This window comes from Stigmatopora nigra, chromosome 19, assembly GCF_051989575.1.
Source record: "Stigmatopora nigra isolate UIUO_SnigA chromosome 19, RoL_Snig_1.1, whole genome shotgun sequence".
NCBI classification, from domain to species: domain Eukaryota; kingdom Metazoa; phylum Chordata; class Actinopteri; order Syngnathiformes; family Syngnathidae; genus Stigmatopora; species Stigmatopora nigra.
The window spans coordinates 5,544,948-5,563,495 of record NC_135526.1 but is presented as its reverse complement, the minus strand read 5'-3'; the positions used below and the strand labels follow the sequence as shown (position 1 = coordinate 5,563,495).

At 39.1% G+C, this 18,548-nt stretch overlaps 1 protein-coding gene across 1 annotated transcript in view; it reads left to right on the top strand.

The window, feature by feature from the left end:
* Positions 1-18,453, top strand: part of lhfpl7 (LHFPL tetraspan subfamily member 7) — a 31,098-nt gene extending 12,645 nt beyond the window's left edge. Inside the window, exon 3 of the mRNA XM_077739989.1 lies at positions 16,587-18,453. Coding sequence (XP_077596115.1) covers positions 16,587-16,813 — 227 coding nt within the window. The 3' untranslated portion in view covers positions 16,814-18,453. The remainder of the gene's footprint in view (positions 1-16,586) is intronic.
* The last annotated feature ends 95 nt before the right edge of the window (positions 18,454-18,548 follow it).

Below are 18,548 nucleotides of genomic sequence, written 5' to 3'. Positions count from 1 at the left end.
GCATTGCCTTATCTTTTTGGCCTAGGAGTGTGTACATACATGGCATACAATACAGCAGCTCTGCGTGGGCGTTTGTCTGTCCAGAAATTCCCCCTAGCGCCTGTTAGATGAAAAGAGCAGCCGGCATGAGTCATTGTTGTGACTGCCGATGCGGGATTGCACCTGCTTTAGTTCTCCAGCTTGGGCCCTGGGCCATAAACGTACTCACACTTTAACAAATGTGTGAGTACGCGTATGAGGCATGTTTATGTGCACCTAGTTTTTTTCTTCTCTTCTTTATGCTGTGATTGATCCTCTACTCAGTGCATGTGCTGATGAGCATGTTTTTCTTACCATGCCAGGATTTAGGGCTGTCATATATGTTCTTGATCCAGATTTTTTACATTTTTATGTTGTGGCTGAACATTGCCAATGTTATTTTGGAGTCAAAAAAGTAAAAAAAACTCATTTATACTCATCAAATGGCTATATCGCCGAGGCATAAACCAAATCCATTTTTTCCTCTCAGTGCATCACTTGAGAAGACGAATTATCATCATTCTCTGACACTGTTATCATGTCTCTCAAAAAGAAGCGTAGCTCCGTCTATCTCCCCACAGACATGCACAAACACGCATTTTGGCAGCTACTCTTCCACCCACCCTTTTTACATCAGCACCAGAATCCCTTATTTTTCCAAAACAGCTCTCTTCTACAAACACACACGCATGCTTAATGTATAAACTTGTTTTCATCTCATTAAAAACTGCACTTTGTCCATTACATTCCTCTTGATCTTATTACATCAGCACAATTGAACATATGTTCCCTTCTTGCCAATATATTTTTCTACAACATGTTTACTTATGCTATCTTCTACTTTCCATGTTGACATTGACGCTGTGTGGGTGGATGTCGTCTTTCAAGGTTGCCATTTATTGTCACAACAAAAGAAAACTCGCACAAGATGGAGAAGCAAACAAGAGCTTCCTCACGAGCCTCCTAATGTTGTCCTGACATGTCCGTTGTCTTAAAGATCGGATGACATAATGCAGAGAACAATTATGGAAAACTCTTTCATCTCTTCTACCATTTGTCTAGGATAAATGCTATGATGTCATCACCATAGGTGGGCTTTTATGGAAATTCCTTGATTCTTTCCAAGCCATTAGATAGAGTTTCTATCTAAATTTTGGAAGAAATAGACGTCCAATCCTTACCTCGACATTTATATGGACAACACAAAACATCAATAACTGCACCTTTTATCTTGAAGGCGGTACTAAAAAAATCCAAATGTAGTGCTGTGCAAAATATTAAAAAGTGGGGCACGAAATGTCAACATTTTTCAGTTGAAAAACAGAATTACAGCCTGTCAAAACACCAAAAAAAAGTCTGAGCGTATCGCACGCCCTCACTGAAACAAAATGGCTTCGTTGAGAAGAAAGCTGTGATTTGTCTGTCAGGGGAGCTGAACATCATCATTGTTGCTTGTTACCACAGCAGGCCTCCACTCACTGGCGACCAGTTTTCCAGCAGAAAATGCATAAGAAAAGGAAAACATCAGAAGAAAGCATCCAATTATCTACCTGATGTCTCCTTATTTACCACAAAAGTGAGTGTAACAAGAGAATCATGCACACTCCTTCTTATCTCAACAATTCTTTCAAGTATTTCTTTTGTTCACCTCTCTTGTGACCTCCACCGTGGCTTCATCTTCTATCCCGCCCCCTCCTCGTGCATCATTTTCTCCAATTGAAACATGCCCGCTGTCCCTTGCCCGAGTGGAGGGTCCACAACTGAAGAAAATTGTCATCCTCGGCCAAAAATGGGATGATTGTTTTCTCTGCGGCGCGCCGAATTCTAATCTTTGTTCAAGCGTGTTCCAGCGCTTTTTCTCCGAGCGTACTTTGACGTCTCAAGACAATGAAAACGCTCTCTAGAAGCCCCATTAATCTCCTCATCCCACAAGTTTATTCATTTTTTTGCTATAGCCAAAGAAGGCGACCACCTTGGGTGCAATCTATGTAGGGGCGCCTTCCAAAAATATATTTATTTTCAATTACCAGTTGTCTATTATCTCTATTTTTCTGACTGAAGCAATTGTTGCAAGGGTGTATTTGTTGAACAGAAGTAACTTGAATAATATATTGGATTTTTACATTGAGGTTGGGTTATCTATGTGTGATGGTGATTTTTTTGGGGGGGTATTTGCCCACTGCGCCAAATTAGCTAGGACCGCCTCTGCTCGTGAGTAAGGCCATCTTTGCGTGAGTGATTGTCTCAAAAAATCTCTGTTGTGTCACTGTCTTCTTTAATTGCTACCGTGCGACTCTATTAGAGACATCACTTGCAATTAACGTCCCCTCAGGGGTGGGATATTAACCTCCCCGCTTTATAGGCTTGTTTTTCAACATAGCCGACACGCTCACACCGTGATTTATGGCCACAGAATAAATCATTTTGGAGTTTACAATTCACTTGAATGGGTACCAGCAACGAATTAGGGGTGTCCACTATTGAGTGATCATGCTTCACTGTCATTGACGTGGAAATAAAGCTAAAAGTGGCTTTTTCCTGCCTAATATGCCTCTTTTGAGTGGATTACAGTCTAAACCACTTCTGCACAAACAACTTGCTTAGCTTTACCGTAAGTGTGCACGCCTGCAATACGTTTAGGCCAACAAAACTATTGGCAGGCATGCTTCTTTTAACAAAGTGTCTATGTGGAGCATCTTAATGAGTGCTGTCATGTAGCCAAATGATAAGAAGTCTTTTGCAGATTAACTGCAAAGTCATATTGTTCCAAAAAGAAACCTTCTACAGATGGTCAGGATGCAGACTCATTTTTTCCCCTTTAAGTTATTAAGAATATTGACTTTTTTTTACATTTGTATCTGTGAACGTAAAAGAGCAGGGTTGGAAATAATCCCAAAAATGTCAACTGTACTCGGGTAAAATGGAGGAAATGCAAGTGGCACTTTGGAGTGGGGGTTGCCGACAAAAGAACTGCAGAACATCTGGGTGCCGGTGATAGCTCCGCTCTCACGCATTACGTGCCAAATTAATCAAACCTGTTGGGTGGCCGGTTTAGTGTGTCTCTGCACGCGGTAGGAGTGAGTGAGTGAGTGAGCTATCTATTAAGAGTCCATTCACATTCTGGACGCCCGTGTGCAGACATATAGTCATCCAGGGACGGTGAGATGCAGTGAACACATAAATCAGTCAACCGAATTTCTCGGGATTTTATATAGACTGAAGAAGACAATGTTTTAGTATTTTGTATTGAGGAAAAAGGTAGAAATCCTGTATTTTTATCACTAAAATAGGAAGCAAAGTAGGAAACATTGTCATGGAATAAGCTGTTGATTAACAGCTAGATTTCTAATTTCTTTTCTTTCTTTTAATCTTCTGTGGTTGAAATAAACTTGACTGAAGAATATCGATTTATGAGCCAAGCCTATTTTGTATGCTAGACTAAAGTATGTAAATCCCACAAGTAGAGAAAAGCATGAATGTTAAATAGGCCAGAGGTGTTTCTCGACACTTTGCCTTCAGTTGTGATTGCGATGATGTGTGGATGGTCTTCCATATTTGTCGATTGGAATTGGCATTCTTTTGGAAGCGTCGCCTTCAGGGATTTATAAACCGATGTCTCACACTTAAAAAAGATGAATATCTCATCCCTTGCTTAGTGTGGTTCTAAATCAAGCTCTGTTTAAGTGACTATCCCAATGTCAAAGCGACAAAGTGCAAAAATAGGTTTATCGAAGCTTCTTGTGCAGGCCATATTCAATAATTAATTTTTTTAATCATTTGCTGCAACCCCCCAAAAAACCTGTCCTATAGTTGGGACACCCCTTTGATGTGTGACCTGATACGAGATACTTGCGAAACCTGTTGATTAAACCACGTTGCTTTCACCTCCTCCATTTTTGCATTGGCTCATCTGGCAACTCATTCTCCTTCTTCCCACGTGCGCCACAGAAGAAGCACAGCTGCCGTCCCCATTATTGCTCATCTTCACGGCATGATAACACATCCCAGCGAGTGAGGAAGCAGCTGTTGGTCCCTCGTGTCCTCTTGTAGTGATGTTGTGAGGACACTAGAGCAGCAGATTTACACCTTCAAAAAGCTCTTATCAACAACGACCACGACACGCCTCTGCTTGTCTGTCACGCACATGTAACTTCACCTTTTTTCTTTTTTCATTGTTGCAATCAAAGATATGGCAGCACAGCAGGGAATCAAGGCACTAAGTGTGTGTGTGTTTGCATAGTTGTGTCTTTGCTATTTGTTCAGTGTGACACGCCATCTTAATGACGGTTAATTGGAATATGGTGCTCAGTAATTGAAGGTCGCACCTTTCTGCTGGCTCCCATTTGGGAAAAAATGTGCCTCTTGAGTAGAGGATTAACTGTAGTTTTATTTTAAAACAAAATTGCCAGTACATCCTGCAACTGAGAATTTGATGGGTAGTTTGGATTGTTTTTTGGGTTATACCGATCATATATTTTTGCACCTGTTTCATTGATTTTTTTGTTATGTATTTTTAATTGTGTTGAATGACTGTTGAGTGGATTACAAATTAGAAATGGTGAGGAGGGGATGCACTTTTTTATGTGAAGTAATGAGGAACAAGATGAAGAGACCTTGAAAACAACCATACCTTTCATAATTAGGAAATAAAAGATAAATTAGGAAGGAAAATAGGCTTGTGATCGTTTGCAGCTAGAGTGGGATTTTGGTTATAAGTGCAATCAAAAGAAAATAAGCTTTAAAAAAAAGCCTCAGGCTGTGATTTGCACAATGGAATTTAGCAGAATTGTATGCAATCCTTTTGCATTATTAAAGCCCATTAAATTCAGAAGAATGAGAGTGTCTATTAACATGAAAGTGAATTTAGACCCTGGAGGCGACAAGCCGCTTGATGGGAATCCATCACTTCAAAAATTATCAAAATGAATTCGATAGAAGATTGCGGAAAAGTGATTCATGATCAAATATATCACAACTATTAAAGTGACACTGTACAGTCTGTTTCCAGGTATCAAACATATGATATGTGATTGAAAATATCCCACTTTTTTGATTTTTAAAATCTGAGGAATGAACCATTTCAGTACCATTGATGATGATGATAGATGTTAATGAGTTAATCACTCGTAGACGTCCAATCCATTTGAACTTGAGATCAAATCCCATCAAAGAGTCAGCGGTCTAAATAGAAAAGCTAGAAAATGACATTTGTGATCATTATTTTACAACCGCACTTGAAACGGGGAATACTCGAATGCAAGAATTGGTGACTGCTCTTCTTATCCAAGGACAGGAAATTCCTCTCCATATATCCTCACTTAATGTTCATAAAATAATGAATGATGAATGAAAAACGCGAGAAAATGATGTGCTTTTTTCCCTTTTTTACTTATTCCAACCATGTGCTGCCCTCTCAACGGGGTCTTCAATATCCTTTATGGGTCACTTTAAAGCCGCATACCTTTTATGTAAGTCCATTTTAATCAAATAAAGCGGTCTTTGTCCATCACTGGAGGAATGCCATTGCAATATTCCCCACTTTTAGAAGAACAAAGTCAAATAATATAGAATATATTCTTGAAGAAAGACCCATAAGGAAAATAGTAGGTCGTATTATACCCTAACTAAACGACATTTTCCCACTGGGCCACAAGAACACATTTCCATTCCCACTATAGGGGCCAAATCCAATAATGGTCCAAGTAAAAAGAGGCCCATTTGCAGCCAGCCTACGTCCGTCCCTCTCCCGCATGAAAATTACACGCGTTGGTGGCTACGGGACAAAGCGAGGCTCAGGAAAGCGCCTTCTTAAGACGGGCCAGGCCCGTAGAAGAAGGTGCAGTTTTGCATTTTAATAAGCTGATGGTTTGTATGGAGCCCAAGTCTGACTGAGACTCGCCGCCACTCACACGGGAAGAGAATGCCAAATCCTTGGACGTTCCGTGGCTAATTGCGTTATCCAAAGAAAACCTCAGTCGGTCTGTTCTCAGCCATTGATCGCAAACGCTGTATTGAAGCCTTTTCAGGACAAGGTAGAATGGTTCCTGTGCTCTGAATGGACCTTCCACAAAGAAAAGCTTATTAAAGACAAAAAGAGAGAAGGAATTCAATGACTGGGTTTGGAAAGGTTTGTTGGCAGATATTTTGCTTAGAGTTCAATGTGTGGACACCAAAACAGGCAGTAATTCCCTCTAATGGAAATCATAACATTAAATCTATTTCACCTGGGAGGGCAGGCACTGAGTGATTTTCGACCATATCCTTGTACATCCTAATATGATTAGTATATGAAAGAATCCTCCCAATCTTTAGACAAACTTGACATTATTCAGCTCATTGGTCGCCATGGATGACAATAGATATTTATCATCATATTTTGAGCAGCTGTACATATGATAACCCGCCTTTCAATATTACTGCAAACTCCCAACCACTCTAAAGGGATTGTACATCCATCACCATCAATGGGCGCCAATGACTTCATGATTGTTTACCATTTTTTCCAACTCCTTGTCATCAATACAGTACTGGAATGACTCCCTTTTTTATGAAGATATTCTTTATGGAAATTTCCACTGCCCATAAAATTCTCAACGTTAAAAACAGAAGCTCATCTATCATGGAAAAGCTTATTTCCCACAGTCTAAGATGAAGCCTGTCTTTATAGTCCTTGTGTCAACCAACACACACACACACACATCCACACACAACTTGACTGACCTTGCGGACTTGGCTATTTAGCCACAGACACCCTTGAGGCCAGCTGTGTTTATGTCTTTCCTAACCTTTTCAAAAATGTCCTGCCTTGCCTATCGGCTTCATTTATAATATCCATCTATCATCGCCTGCCCCTGCAAACTTAACCCCCGAAAGGCCTAATCGGGTGGCGGGGGGGCATTAACCAGCCAATAGCATCTGTCGCTGGACAACCTGTCGCTAAACAGGTTGAGATGGTCTTCCGCATTTGTCAAGTGTCAAGGCTCAGACCTGAAGACCAGGGAATTGACAAAAAACGGTTGGGGATCAAGTAGGGGGTTGCTTTGCTATTTCATAGGCTGTCAAAATTGGACATACCAGTTAATAGCTTCCTTAAGCTGAGATCATCTATAAAAATATTAACTCTGCTGGAAGAGTTAAGTGTCAACATATCTAAAAAAGTGTTTCTATTGATGTGAGGAAATCAAGAGTGACTTTTAATCTGCTCATCCTACATATTTTGGCGGACAATTTCTGCATTCTTGCTACATTTGTCAGGAGTCGCTGGATCGCCTCTCCTGACATGACGTCATGATGGTTATCACCTGTGGCTAATTACGTGATTGGATTATTTTTGGTATTTAAGCATTGTGACTTTCTGTGGACGCCGTTGGATCGTCTGATCGATGAAGACGATCCAACGGCGTCCACAGAAAGTCACAATGCTTAAATACCAAAAATAATCCAATCACGTAATTAGCCACAGGTGATAACCATCATGACGTCATGTCAGGAGAGGCGATCCAGCGACTCCTGACAACATTTTGTGGCCCGCACTTAAAAGACGGATACGCTTTGACACTCTTGTCATTGTGCCACAGACGGATGAAGCCGAGATGGCTTTCTATTTTTTTTCTTTAATTACATTCCATATTCGTGCTCATATCTGATAATATGAGTAATGAGGGTTTTCAATGGGATGACGTCCTTTTTTTTTCTTATTCTAGTCTCGCATCCACGCTTGTTTGCATGTAAGTCCGAGGAAGGGAAACAGAGATATGTAATCATTCGGAAAGGAAAATCTAGGCGTCTCATTCATCACCAACTCTTCATTAAAGGTTACATTGCCGCATCTGAGCAAACGTATTCGGCCGTGGCGAGAGGAATATAAAAAATGTAATTATCCTTTATCATCAGCCCGAGGAGCCTCTCCGTAATTAGGCCTTCTTTTTGTTTGACGTTGATTTGTTCTTGCTCTCTTTTGGGATTAAACCCATCAACGCAGCATTTAAGTGTTCATTAGCCTATAGGCTGTAAACTCACTGGTCCCAGTACAGATCCTGAAGCGGAAAGTTGTCGATGACACAAAGATTGTTACAGTTGGGCTTGAGTATTTTTTTAATTAAGTCATTTGTCTTAAGAAAAAAATGATAATGAAGAAATGCAAAATAATGTAATTTTTTGGTTGTTTTGCAACATTTATTGACTATTTAATTTTAATAACCTTTAGAAACCTGTTTAGCTTTTCCTTGTAACCATTGGAACAACTGGAGTTGTCGACTTAACTCATACTCTCAATACACATCACGCATAAGTTAGATCTGCAGTCACCATCTGTATTTGTCTTCCTCGAACAAACATGTTAGCAAAACCATGGCGCCTACTCAGAAACGTGGACGCTTCCAATGAACCACCATCACAGTTGTACGTGGTCCAGAAAAAAAGCAAAGAAGAATTATAAGAGAAGGGCTCCAAAATAAAAGAGTGGGGGGTTGAAACGGCAAGAGAGAGAATGAAAGCCAAGTGAAAAATCCATATACATGATTTATACGAGTGCGACTGTGCGCAGCAGGCAGAAGTTATCTTTTATTTATGAGGGCATCAGCGGCAAAGCGCCCAGATGTTAAGCTGTGCGGGGATCTCATCTAGCCCCGTTGCTCTGGAGCAGTAAAACTAGAAGAGGTGTGCGCTGTGGAAGAAGCTGCAAGCCTTTTTGGAAGTCTCTGTGTGCCAGACAGACAAAGCTTTGTCCTCCATGACACAAAGCTTCGGGATTCTTCCAACTTCTGCTCCATTTGTTACAATTTGTTGCTGCGGGAAGAAGAGGGCCAAAATGAGACAGTGTGCTGGTGGAGTCATTTATGGAATTGGCTCTTTTTCTTCCCAACTCATGCTTATGAATGGAAGAGGGTTGTTGTTTTGTCTTTGTCTGTCAAAAGCTCATCAAAGACTCTCTGAAGATCCATTATGGAAATGAAGACTTTATTGTCAGGCCAAATTATCGTCATCAATTTAAACTCACATTACCGACGATTGGATGTGAAGAACAGGTCATGCGTACTAATAGATATAACAAGAGGCTGTAAATTTGGTAAACAGGGTGGATTACCCTCAACCACTCGTCATTAATTGGCTTTAAAAAAAACAAAACAAGAAAGTTAATGGAGATATTCTTTTGAATCAACACTGCCAATCCTCCCAGTCCAAATTGATTGAACATCCAACACTTCTCAAGACTCTGAAGATTGAAAAATCCAAATTTCCGGCACGCCTTGAAGCCCAAATTTATTTGCCCAATCCATAGTTTGAGCGTGGCTTAAATTTCTTTTGGGAGCTTTGTAATATCACTGCAATGTTCATTTTTCTAGCCTCTGACAAAATGTGTCCTAGAAGAGACATAAAAACAACAGCCAAAACAACTTGGGTTCTCTGGAAGCACTGTTGTTGTGAAAATTACGGCTGTTAATTTGCCTCAGAATCGCACCTCATTGACAACAGTTGCTTACCATATTTAACCATTTCACTGCCCATTTATGGCTCCTTTAAATTGATGTCAATGGCAGCTAGTGAGTTAATCTGACCCACACTTAAAGATGAACACAATACAAGTAAATATTGAAAGAAAACAGAAGCTGCTGAGCCAAAACATAAGAAACAGTCAAAAACATTCATATATAAGCGACTTTCAAGGGATGTAAAACGATATAATATAGGAAAAATGAATTTAAGCCTTTTCTGAGCGCATTTGTAGCTTTCCCAATCGAATTTACTCTTCCACAGAACAGAAGAAAATATTCAAGTTGACATTCAATCTGCAGTTGCACAATCAAGATACAGTACTTCCCACTAAGGTGTCGCCTTTCTTATTATATCAGCGGACATAATATGTGCCTGTGGGACATTTATGGCCCATAGAAACCTCGTCATCATAATGTTCCTGGGCTTCGCACCTCATCCCGAGGGCCAATGAGGTCTCCGTTTCAGCACTCCAATGACACATAGTGCTGGAAATCCCCTTCCGACCTCTTGCCTCTGTTATGGGCCTTTAGTTATATTGTCAGGACGTGCAATACATGCAGTATGTGATTATGGCGACGATAATAAAATGCGCTGACAAATCATTCTTTTAGTTTTGCATATACTAGCTTACACAGGAACACAATCTGTGATACTGGAGTTAGATTGCATGACTTCTAGTCATATACTAATTGATGGAAAGGTGCATCTTGGCCAGAGGAAGAACAAATTATCATCAGGTACTCCAATTATTCCAGTAAATTGAAATCCAGGCATTTTCAAGATGTGTAGACGACTCAGCGTTCATACAAAATGAAGAAAAGCACACTTGCGTAGCAACGAAAAGTCGTAATTTAATTTCTCCATGTTTGTGTGGAGATGACAAGGTCATTTGCATTCACGTTCAGAGTGTGCATAAGTGAATACTCTGCCCTTCAGTAAAGCTGAAATAGAAATTCACAAAATGGCTAAATAGAAATGCTTTGATCCATAAATTGTTTGTTGTCTCTCTGGTCCGTAATGAAAACACTCAAGGTTACACTTGCAGCAGCCGTAGTTATGCCACTACTGCCTTTTACTATCTTTACTGCTGTTTAATTTAACCCAGGAACCAATTAAGCTTTACACAGTGGGCTCTTGACAAAGATAGCCAGAAGACATACACAAAATATGATGCCCCCCAATGTTTAAAATCATATTGTCGTATTGTTTTTTTTCTATTTCATTCAGGCATCGTTACCATAACTCAATTCATTCACTCATTGGCTGCCGCCATTGGTATCTGCGCCTCGGGGCTTTATTAATATTAGCAAATTAAGGTTTCTCAGAAAGAGATTGCCATAAAGGAATTAGTGGTCTCGTAGCAGCTATTTAAAGGAACATTTTTGTCATCTCATGTTAACATGGATTGGACCTCTAATAAGGATCAACACATTTAAAGAGATGTAATATTGTCAGTCAATGGCAGCCAAATGAGTTAATGCAGTGATTATTTTCTTCCTTGATTTTATGTTGACTTGTTTGCCATTATATCTAATTTGTTTGGTTTCTATTATCTCATGCCCAAACCCAAACACACACACTGAGCTTGGAAAGCCCGCCATTACCTAAATGAGTCCACGCTGGCTTGTGCCGCGATCCTTAATGAAGTCTGCGGTAACCCAAAAGGTGCTTTCGGCACATTAGCGCCAGGCTCCCCTGTGGTCGTCTTTATTACCCCACCCGGGTCATCTTTACGTCTTGGTCACCTAAGCCTGGGTTTCGAGGTCTGAAAGCACGTCATCGATCGGAAGGAGAGATGGAGGCCGTTTGTCTGCTTAGGAGAAAATCGAGGTAGACTTGTTTGTGGCTCCTTAATTTACAGTAGACAGATCGTATGAAGCAGCAGGGTGACCTGGTGCTCAGCACGTTTGCTGCACCAACTGTGTCAGTTAATGTGGTAATTCTCAGCCATCAGACTAACAAGGACAAAAAGAACATTTTCTGCCCCCTGAGAGTGAGCAAGCTCATGATTATCAACCCTAATTTGAATCCAAGTCATCGTTGTGCAGAATTTGGATCAATAGATGTCTCCCTAACCCTCTTTGAAACTGTAAAGGCCCATGGAAGCCGGTTTTGACCTTACCAATTGATCCATGCCAAACTCCTGTGGCGCGTATTCTCTTGTAATGAACTTGAGTTGCAGATCAAATGACCCAGCGGGAGTCCCTGACCTTTTTGGAGACTGAGAACTAAATCTTTGTTAGCCTACCAGAGCTTTAGTAAAATCCCATGCCAACCTTACATGCAAATTTGGTATAAACACACAACACTATTAGTGGTCAAAAACAGTATGAGGCTGATTAATGGATATTACATAAGGGGTATGAAAAAAGGGTTCAAATATGGGACATTCCAGCAAATGTTTAATTTTCCACCCTATTAATATTGTTTTTTAATTGTCATAACTGTAGTAGTTAATGACTTTTCTATTGCAAAAGTTGATTATTGTGTACCTTTACAGCATTAACCAATTGAATGATGTCTTAAAGCGAGTTTAATGTTATTTTTGTATGAACAACTATATAGTAGTACATTGCAAGTTGTTGTTTGTCGAAGTGCATGCCGGGTCATCACCTTTCCGAAGCTCGAATGTCAGTGGTCACAGCTGACATTCCTTCTTGAGTCAAGAGAGACGGTGACTGAACCTGTCTACTTTTAAGGACTTAGCCCCAGGGGCAAAAGGCTGTCAGCACGACAAGTTCACTTAATGTCAAACACAGCCAGCCGCCATTGACATACAAACAAACACGCTAAGGTTGGGAATTTTTTTATTTCATCATTGCTTCAACACAGACTCTTTCCTCAGGTCGCCTGATTGATGGCATCAATGTAATTGCCACTTTCTTTCAAGTAGTACTATTATTTATTTTGCCATTCATGCATGTAAAGCACTCTATCTCTCACGCTTGCTCAATATGGAATAGATGGATTGAGGTCCAGATTAGGTTTGGTTAGGTGGCGCATTGACACCAACCGTTTGTGCGCTTTGGCTTATAGCTCATAAGGGATAAGGGAGTCAAGGACAAGCAATTTGTCTGAGCTTTGAATTCATTTGCAGTCTCAAAAAGATGGGGATATGGAAATGGAAGTAATTAAGTTGATAGATTGGATGCAGCGTGTAAGATTCATGTGTCATCATCGCTAGACTGCTCCCGGGATGGAGATTGGCCATCACGTGCTTTGCCATATATTGTCACTTTTTTTTTTTTTTACACTCAACCAGTTTCTAGAAATCGATCATCTGGGATATACATCAATAAATGCATGTAGCCTATTTGATCCTGATAATCTCTGAATGGAATTTAAAATACATTGTTTTTTGACATTGAGACGTTGGATTCAGACCGTCTCCTCTGGCCTTAGGTTTTTTTTAGTACATTTTCGTGAACTGCTTCCTGAGAAAATAATAATAACAGTTGTTAAACTAAACATTTGCTTGCCCAAATACTGTCTCGCCCACTGTGTCCACACAACTGTAGTCGGCAGTCTGAGGGACTCTGTGATAAACAGAGCAATTACCGAGCTGTGATTGACCAGTCGGCGCTTAGCCGTCTCCATTCTAAAGATAGCAGAGGCCTTTTTTTATTGCTCTGCTAATCTCTCCTATCATTCTGTATTTTATTTCCTCCTTGTCTACTCGTCTACTCTTCTCCTGACCTCCTCCTACGCGGTGTATACACAACTCAAGGTCAACTTCTTTTTTTCCTTCATCTACAGTCGTCAAATTTAGTAGACAATCCGACTTTTCTCTGACATAACGAGGATTACTATGTGTTGTGAATTTTAGAAAATATTTGAAGACTGACATTGGGAATATGGGGATGTAGTAGTAGTACTGTATATTAAAAAGAGTATTTCATTTTAATATGGTTGTTATTTGGGGATTTTCTACGTTAATTCTGCGTATGTGACAGATTTCGACTGCAATTTTGCAAATATACCGTTTTTTTTTTGCTTTAATTTGCCATACATTCTGATTTCTGTCATCTCAAAAACTTTTACCGCCCCCAAAAGCTGATTGATTAATCACCTACTAACATATGTTTCGTGTAAATGTGTACACGTTACGCTTTCTTGCCCCTGGCAGCTGCTGTAAATTAGAACCTAGCTGAGATTAACTCGCTATTTCAAATCTTGAATTTCAATGAGTTGGTCACAAGTAGACCTCCAACTCATTTGAAGTGGGAGGGGTGCAGCGAATGGGGGGTTGAATGGTCTTAGGATGGATGGAACTTGAGAATTGACAGATTTTCTATTGATGGTCTCAGGGCTTGACACGGCCAATACTATCCGAGTGTGTATTGGGTTCTTTGTAAAGAAGTGGTTACTGTGTATGATGAAACTGATTCAGTGTCACGCATGGTCGCCGGGTTATCACACATCTTGCGCCGCAAACTCATTCCGTCTCCATCCCTGTGCCATTTCTCGCGTTTGCCACCGAGAACGAGATTCAAGGTTAATTTAGTTGGTTTAGTTGAAGGCTGGACTGCCTGCCTACTTGCCTGGCTGTGTTTTTGATTGAAATTTTCATTTTCGGGAGTCCATTCATATACAAGTTTATTTTTAGAAAAATGAAGAAGCCCAGGATTGTCATGTCCAATTTGGTCTTAGTGGTCAAACGTGATGGGGAGTGACATCTGGCGCAGGTGGATGTCGCACCCTTGCCGTAATGTACATTTGACCTCAATAGATAGGGAAAGTAGAGTATGATTATTACTGGCTGCAATGTTTTCACTTGAGAGGTTGTAATGATTACCGTATTTTATGGACTATAAATTGCTTTTTTTCGTAGTTTATACTCAATTGTGACTTATATATATGTATATATTTTATTATTTTCACCAATGCCCCCAGTATCTTCCCATTTATAGTAATTATACAAAAAAATTGTCAATGTAATACATTAACAGGGGTCTATTTTATCTCTAGTTCCCTACTACATTAATTGATAATGATTTTAGTTTCTGATACATCTGAAAATTAATGCAATTTATAATTCAGGGTGATTTCTATATTGATTTCATTATGTATTCTTCAACTAGTGTGACTTAATTACGGACTCGAAGACAAAATAAATAAATTAAACCCCAGGATTAAACCGGAATGACAACAAAGTAGTCATACAAACCTCCCCAAGTTTCTCTCATTATCTTTAATGCTAGCTTCATGTTCTCTCATGATCCTTATTAGGGCTGACAAAATTCCTGCCACCCCTCAACGTGTTCCTCTTTTGTTGGAAGAGGTTTCTTAAGAGACCCATTGTCGCGTATTCCTTCACATAACTGTCTCGCAGGCGACTTGTGGGAAATCACTTACTGCAGCAGTTACAATGTAATTGAGTGTCAATCCTTCTTGATACACTTTGCATATTCATGTTGTTGTTTTTTTGACAGTCTTATCATCCAATGGGATGAAACTATGACTTTTACAGCCACTATGAGACCTGAGATTGCCACATAGAACCCATTTTTTCCTCAAAAATTCATTGGGTGAAATGATATGCGGCCACCTCGGCATCAACCCTCTGTGAACATTTGGAAAAATGGGCCATTTATTGAACTCTGAGTGGCCGGGCCCTGCAGAGAAAGCACATTCTACTTTTTATTCTGAGCCGGTTTGGGAGCTCGGGGACTTGGCCATTGGGACACATTCCAGTAAAGCTGGCCAAGCAAACCTCTCTCAAGAGATTGCCCATTCATATCTCCTTTTCTTTTCCTCTCGTCCATCAATTGGAATTTCGACTGTGGATGAACAAAAGACTGCAATAACAAATCATCCTTTGCTGTCCTCCACTAGAGAAATGTTAAATACTAAAATGCTTATTTGCTTTTTGTAGACAAATGGCTATTCCACATTGGAAGTTGAATCTTTCTCTAAGTGATCAATTCATTTTATGAAGTTATTCGACAGAAAGGAAATCTGGCAACCAGTCATTTAATAAAACAAGGGTTTCTCACATTTGAAGTTATAAAGTTGAACTCTGGGGTCAACAACACAAATAGGGGGAGAATTTATTTTTAAAAAGACTTAAAATGGAGATTTTGCACCATTTTTATTATTTTTGTTTAACATTTATCTTTAGTTAAAGCTTCATAAGGATGTGACTACTTTTGGTCAAATGAAAAACATACCTTAACCTCATAGAGACCGAATGCAAGTGATTTACTGCTCTCAATTATTATTGGTATAGAATAGATTAAAGGATCTAAAATAATAGTTTTTAAAGTGATAACTGAAATGCGAATGATCAAGAACGACTCCTGACATTGACCGGAAAGCCGCCGAGAGCTCCGGATGATTGAGAGTGGCAATGATGCCTGGAAGCTGAGTCGATAATCGTGCTCGGGTGCTTTGGGCCATGAAACATGACTCAAGTTGTAAGTGTTAACAGTTCCCTGGTTCCTTCTATTTCTTTATTTTTTTTATAATACAGTTTAAAGGAGATCACCGTCATTAAATTTATACATTTTTTTTATATGGTAGTACTCTGTTCTACTTCTATTACATACTACACTGTACATCATGACTACTACACACTGCAATCTCTCTTGATGAGTATTTAGTTTTACATTACTGTCCTTTTGGATCAGCTTTTACTGTAAAAAAATCTCTACTGCCTCCACGTGGTTGTTATGTTCAACACAGGATGAGAAATCAAGATTTTGGATGTTGGGTTCATCCTTTGTATATATGGCATCTTATGTCATTTTCCCCAAAAAACAACAAATACTTTTTAAATAATTCAACATCAGCATTTTGTCACAATAACAGTAAGAGAAATATTATGCCCCCAAAAAATCAATTATAAAGTTTTATTGGGGGCCATAGAATTGAATATATATATTTTTTCTCTCCCTATGTGTGCTATCAGCCCCCAAATGTACTGTAATAACTTCAAAAATATGTCAATTTATTACTTATAACTAGTTAAAACGAATATCAAGCAAAACTCAACCATCTGCAAAAAAAAAATCATAAATTCTGCCTTATTTGTCATTATTTAACGATGTATTGTTTTTCTTTTGTTGTTGCAGTGTTTATCATGGCTGCCGGACTACTGGTCTATCCCTTTGGCCTAAATTCCTCACTGGTCAAGTCCTATTGCGGGAACTCGGACGTCTACAATGCTGGCGATTGCCAAATTGGTTGGGGTTACATGCTGGCCATAGTCGGAGTTATGCTCACCATCTTTTTGCCCTTTTTTGCCAAATATGCACCAAAGGAGCAATTGTCGCCCACCCCTTTGCCCGCACTCTTATAGTTTGGGATTTTTGATGCCTTTTTTAAAAATATATGTTCACATTTTGAAAGACGCTACTCAGAAATGTTGTTTGGGAATCCTGGATTTAAAGGTATAAGTTGTCATGTACATGCAAAATGACTCCAGTTATGTTGTTGGTTTTCAGGTAAACTGCTTATCAGATCTTTGGGTGTTGTATAGATTTCATTGAAGCATTTTACTACCCTTTTTATGGGTTTTATGTGTGATGATGGAAAGGAAGAAAGGGAAAAAACTGTACACCCAACATGATGTGGACATTTTTTTCAATTATTCAACTGTACTGAGTAAGATTACTCATTTCTTTTAATTCAAGGAATTGAATTGTACATATGACAAACTAAAGTTGAACTCTGACCTGATGAAGAGTTAAAAATCGGCTCTCTGGCTCTCTGGGATGGTACTTTTTGTACCTGTCATTTTAAGAAAGAGAGTCATTTTGATGTATTTTTTGGGGGGAACATGTGCTGTAAAAGTAGGTAGTGGTTTCTCCGTAATGTCCAACATGTCGACATTTTCCCTCAATAACGTATTTGTGGATGTAACCGGCTTGTTAAATATAAGCAATCTTTTCATGTCTCCAGCAGGTGTGTCAAATTCGTCGTCCAATCAACTCAGACTGCCACGATTAATTGACTAATTGATTAACAATGGTAAATATTGCATTTATTCTTAAACTTTTCCAATGTTTTTTTCTTTAAAAAGGGAGGGTAGACAAACATTTTCTAAAATATGAACTTTATTCACATGTTTTACTTTGACAGGTGGGCTGTTTTTGGGGAGGGGATTTTGTCAAAAACAAAAGCATGAGAAGAAAGACTTTGTAAATGCTTGTATACCTGCTGTTGATGATAATGTGACGTGACCAACTCGTGCCTTTTTAATATTACCAAGACAAATGTCCAAGATAATTATCAGGTTGTTGTCCTCACCATCTTGTCATTCCAACTGAGAAAAAAATACCTTGTTTTATAACTTATTTAGTTCCTTCTTTTATCTACTCAATGCAGTATGATCACTTAAAAAAAGACAGGACAAAAATAATTTCACTCATGGGGAGAAAATTGGCAGGATTACCATGAATTACAGAAAATGTTCTTCTTATTTGCTGTTTTTAAAGTTTGTGATGTAACAACTCATCTGTTTTTCTATTTTAAGAAGGCAATTTTAGTCATCAAAACATACTTGTCTAAGCACATTATTATGGTGTAAAAGAAAGGGGGTCAATACCTCAACATATAAATGCCATATTTGGAAAGGGTTGTAAAACAAACAATTGTTTTGCACATCTTTCTTGACTGACTGGTTATGGCAATGGTTGCAATGGCCCTTTTTGTTAACCACTGTTTGTAAAGTCTTGGCACTGGTGAAATTGTTTTGGTAGTTTAGACCATTCTTTTTCCGTTTGTGGCTGTAAATAAAACAAGTGTACAGTATACTTGATATCATGTCAGTCTAATCTGCTTGTTTATGAAGTTGTATTTTGAGAGATGACCTTGTCCTGTTTGCTTTCATCTGTTTGACATTGTTTGCTGATCTGTGCTTCTCTTTGTAATAAAACGTAATTAATGAATTAACTCTTGCTAGGAGACCTGGGCCATCATAAATCAGTTTTAGGAATTAATTTTTTACTCCTTTTATCTTGTGTTTGTTCTCTTAAGAATGTGTGTGTAAAATATGAAGCCATCATTTGGGGACAATATCTCACTTTTTATTG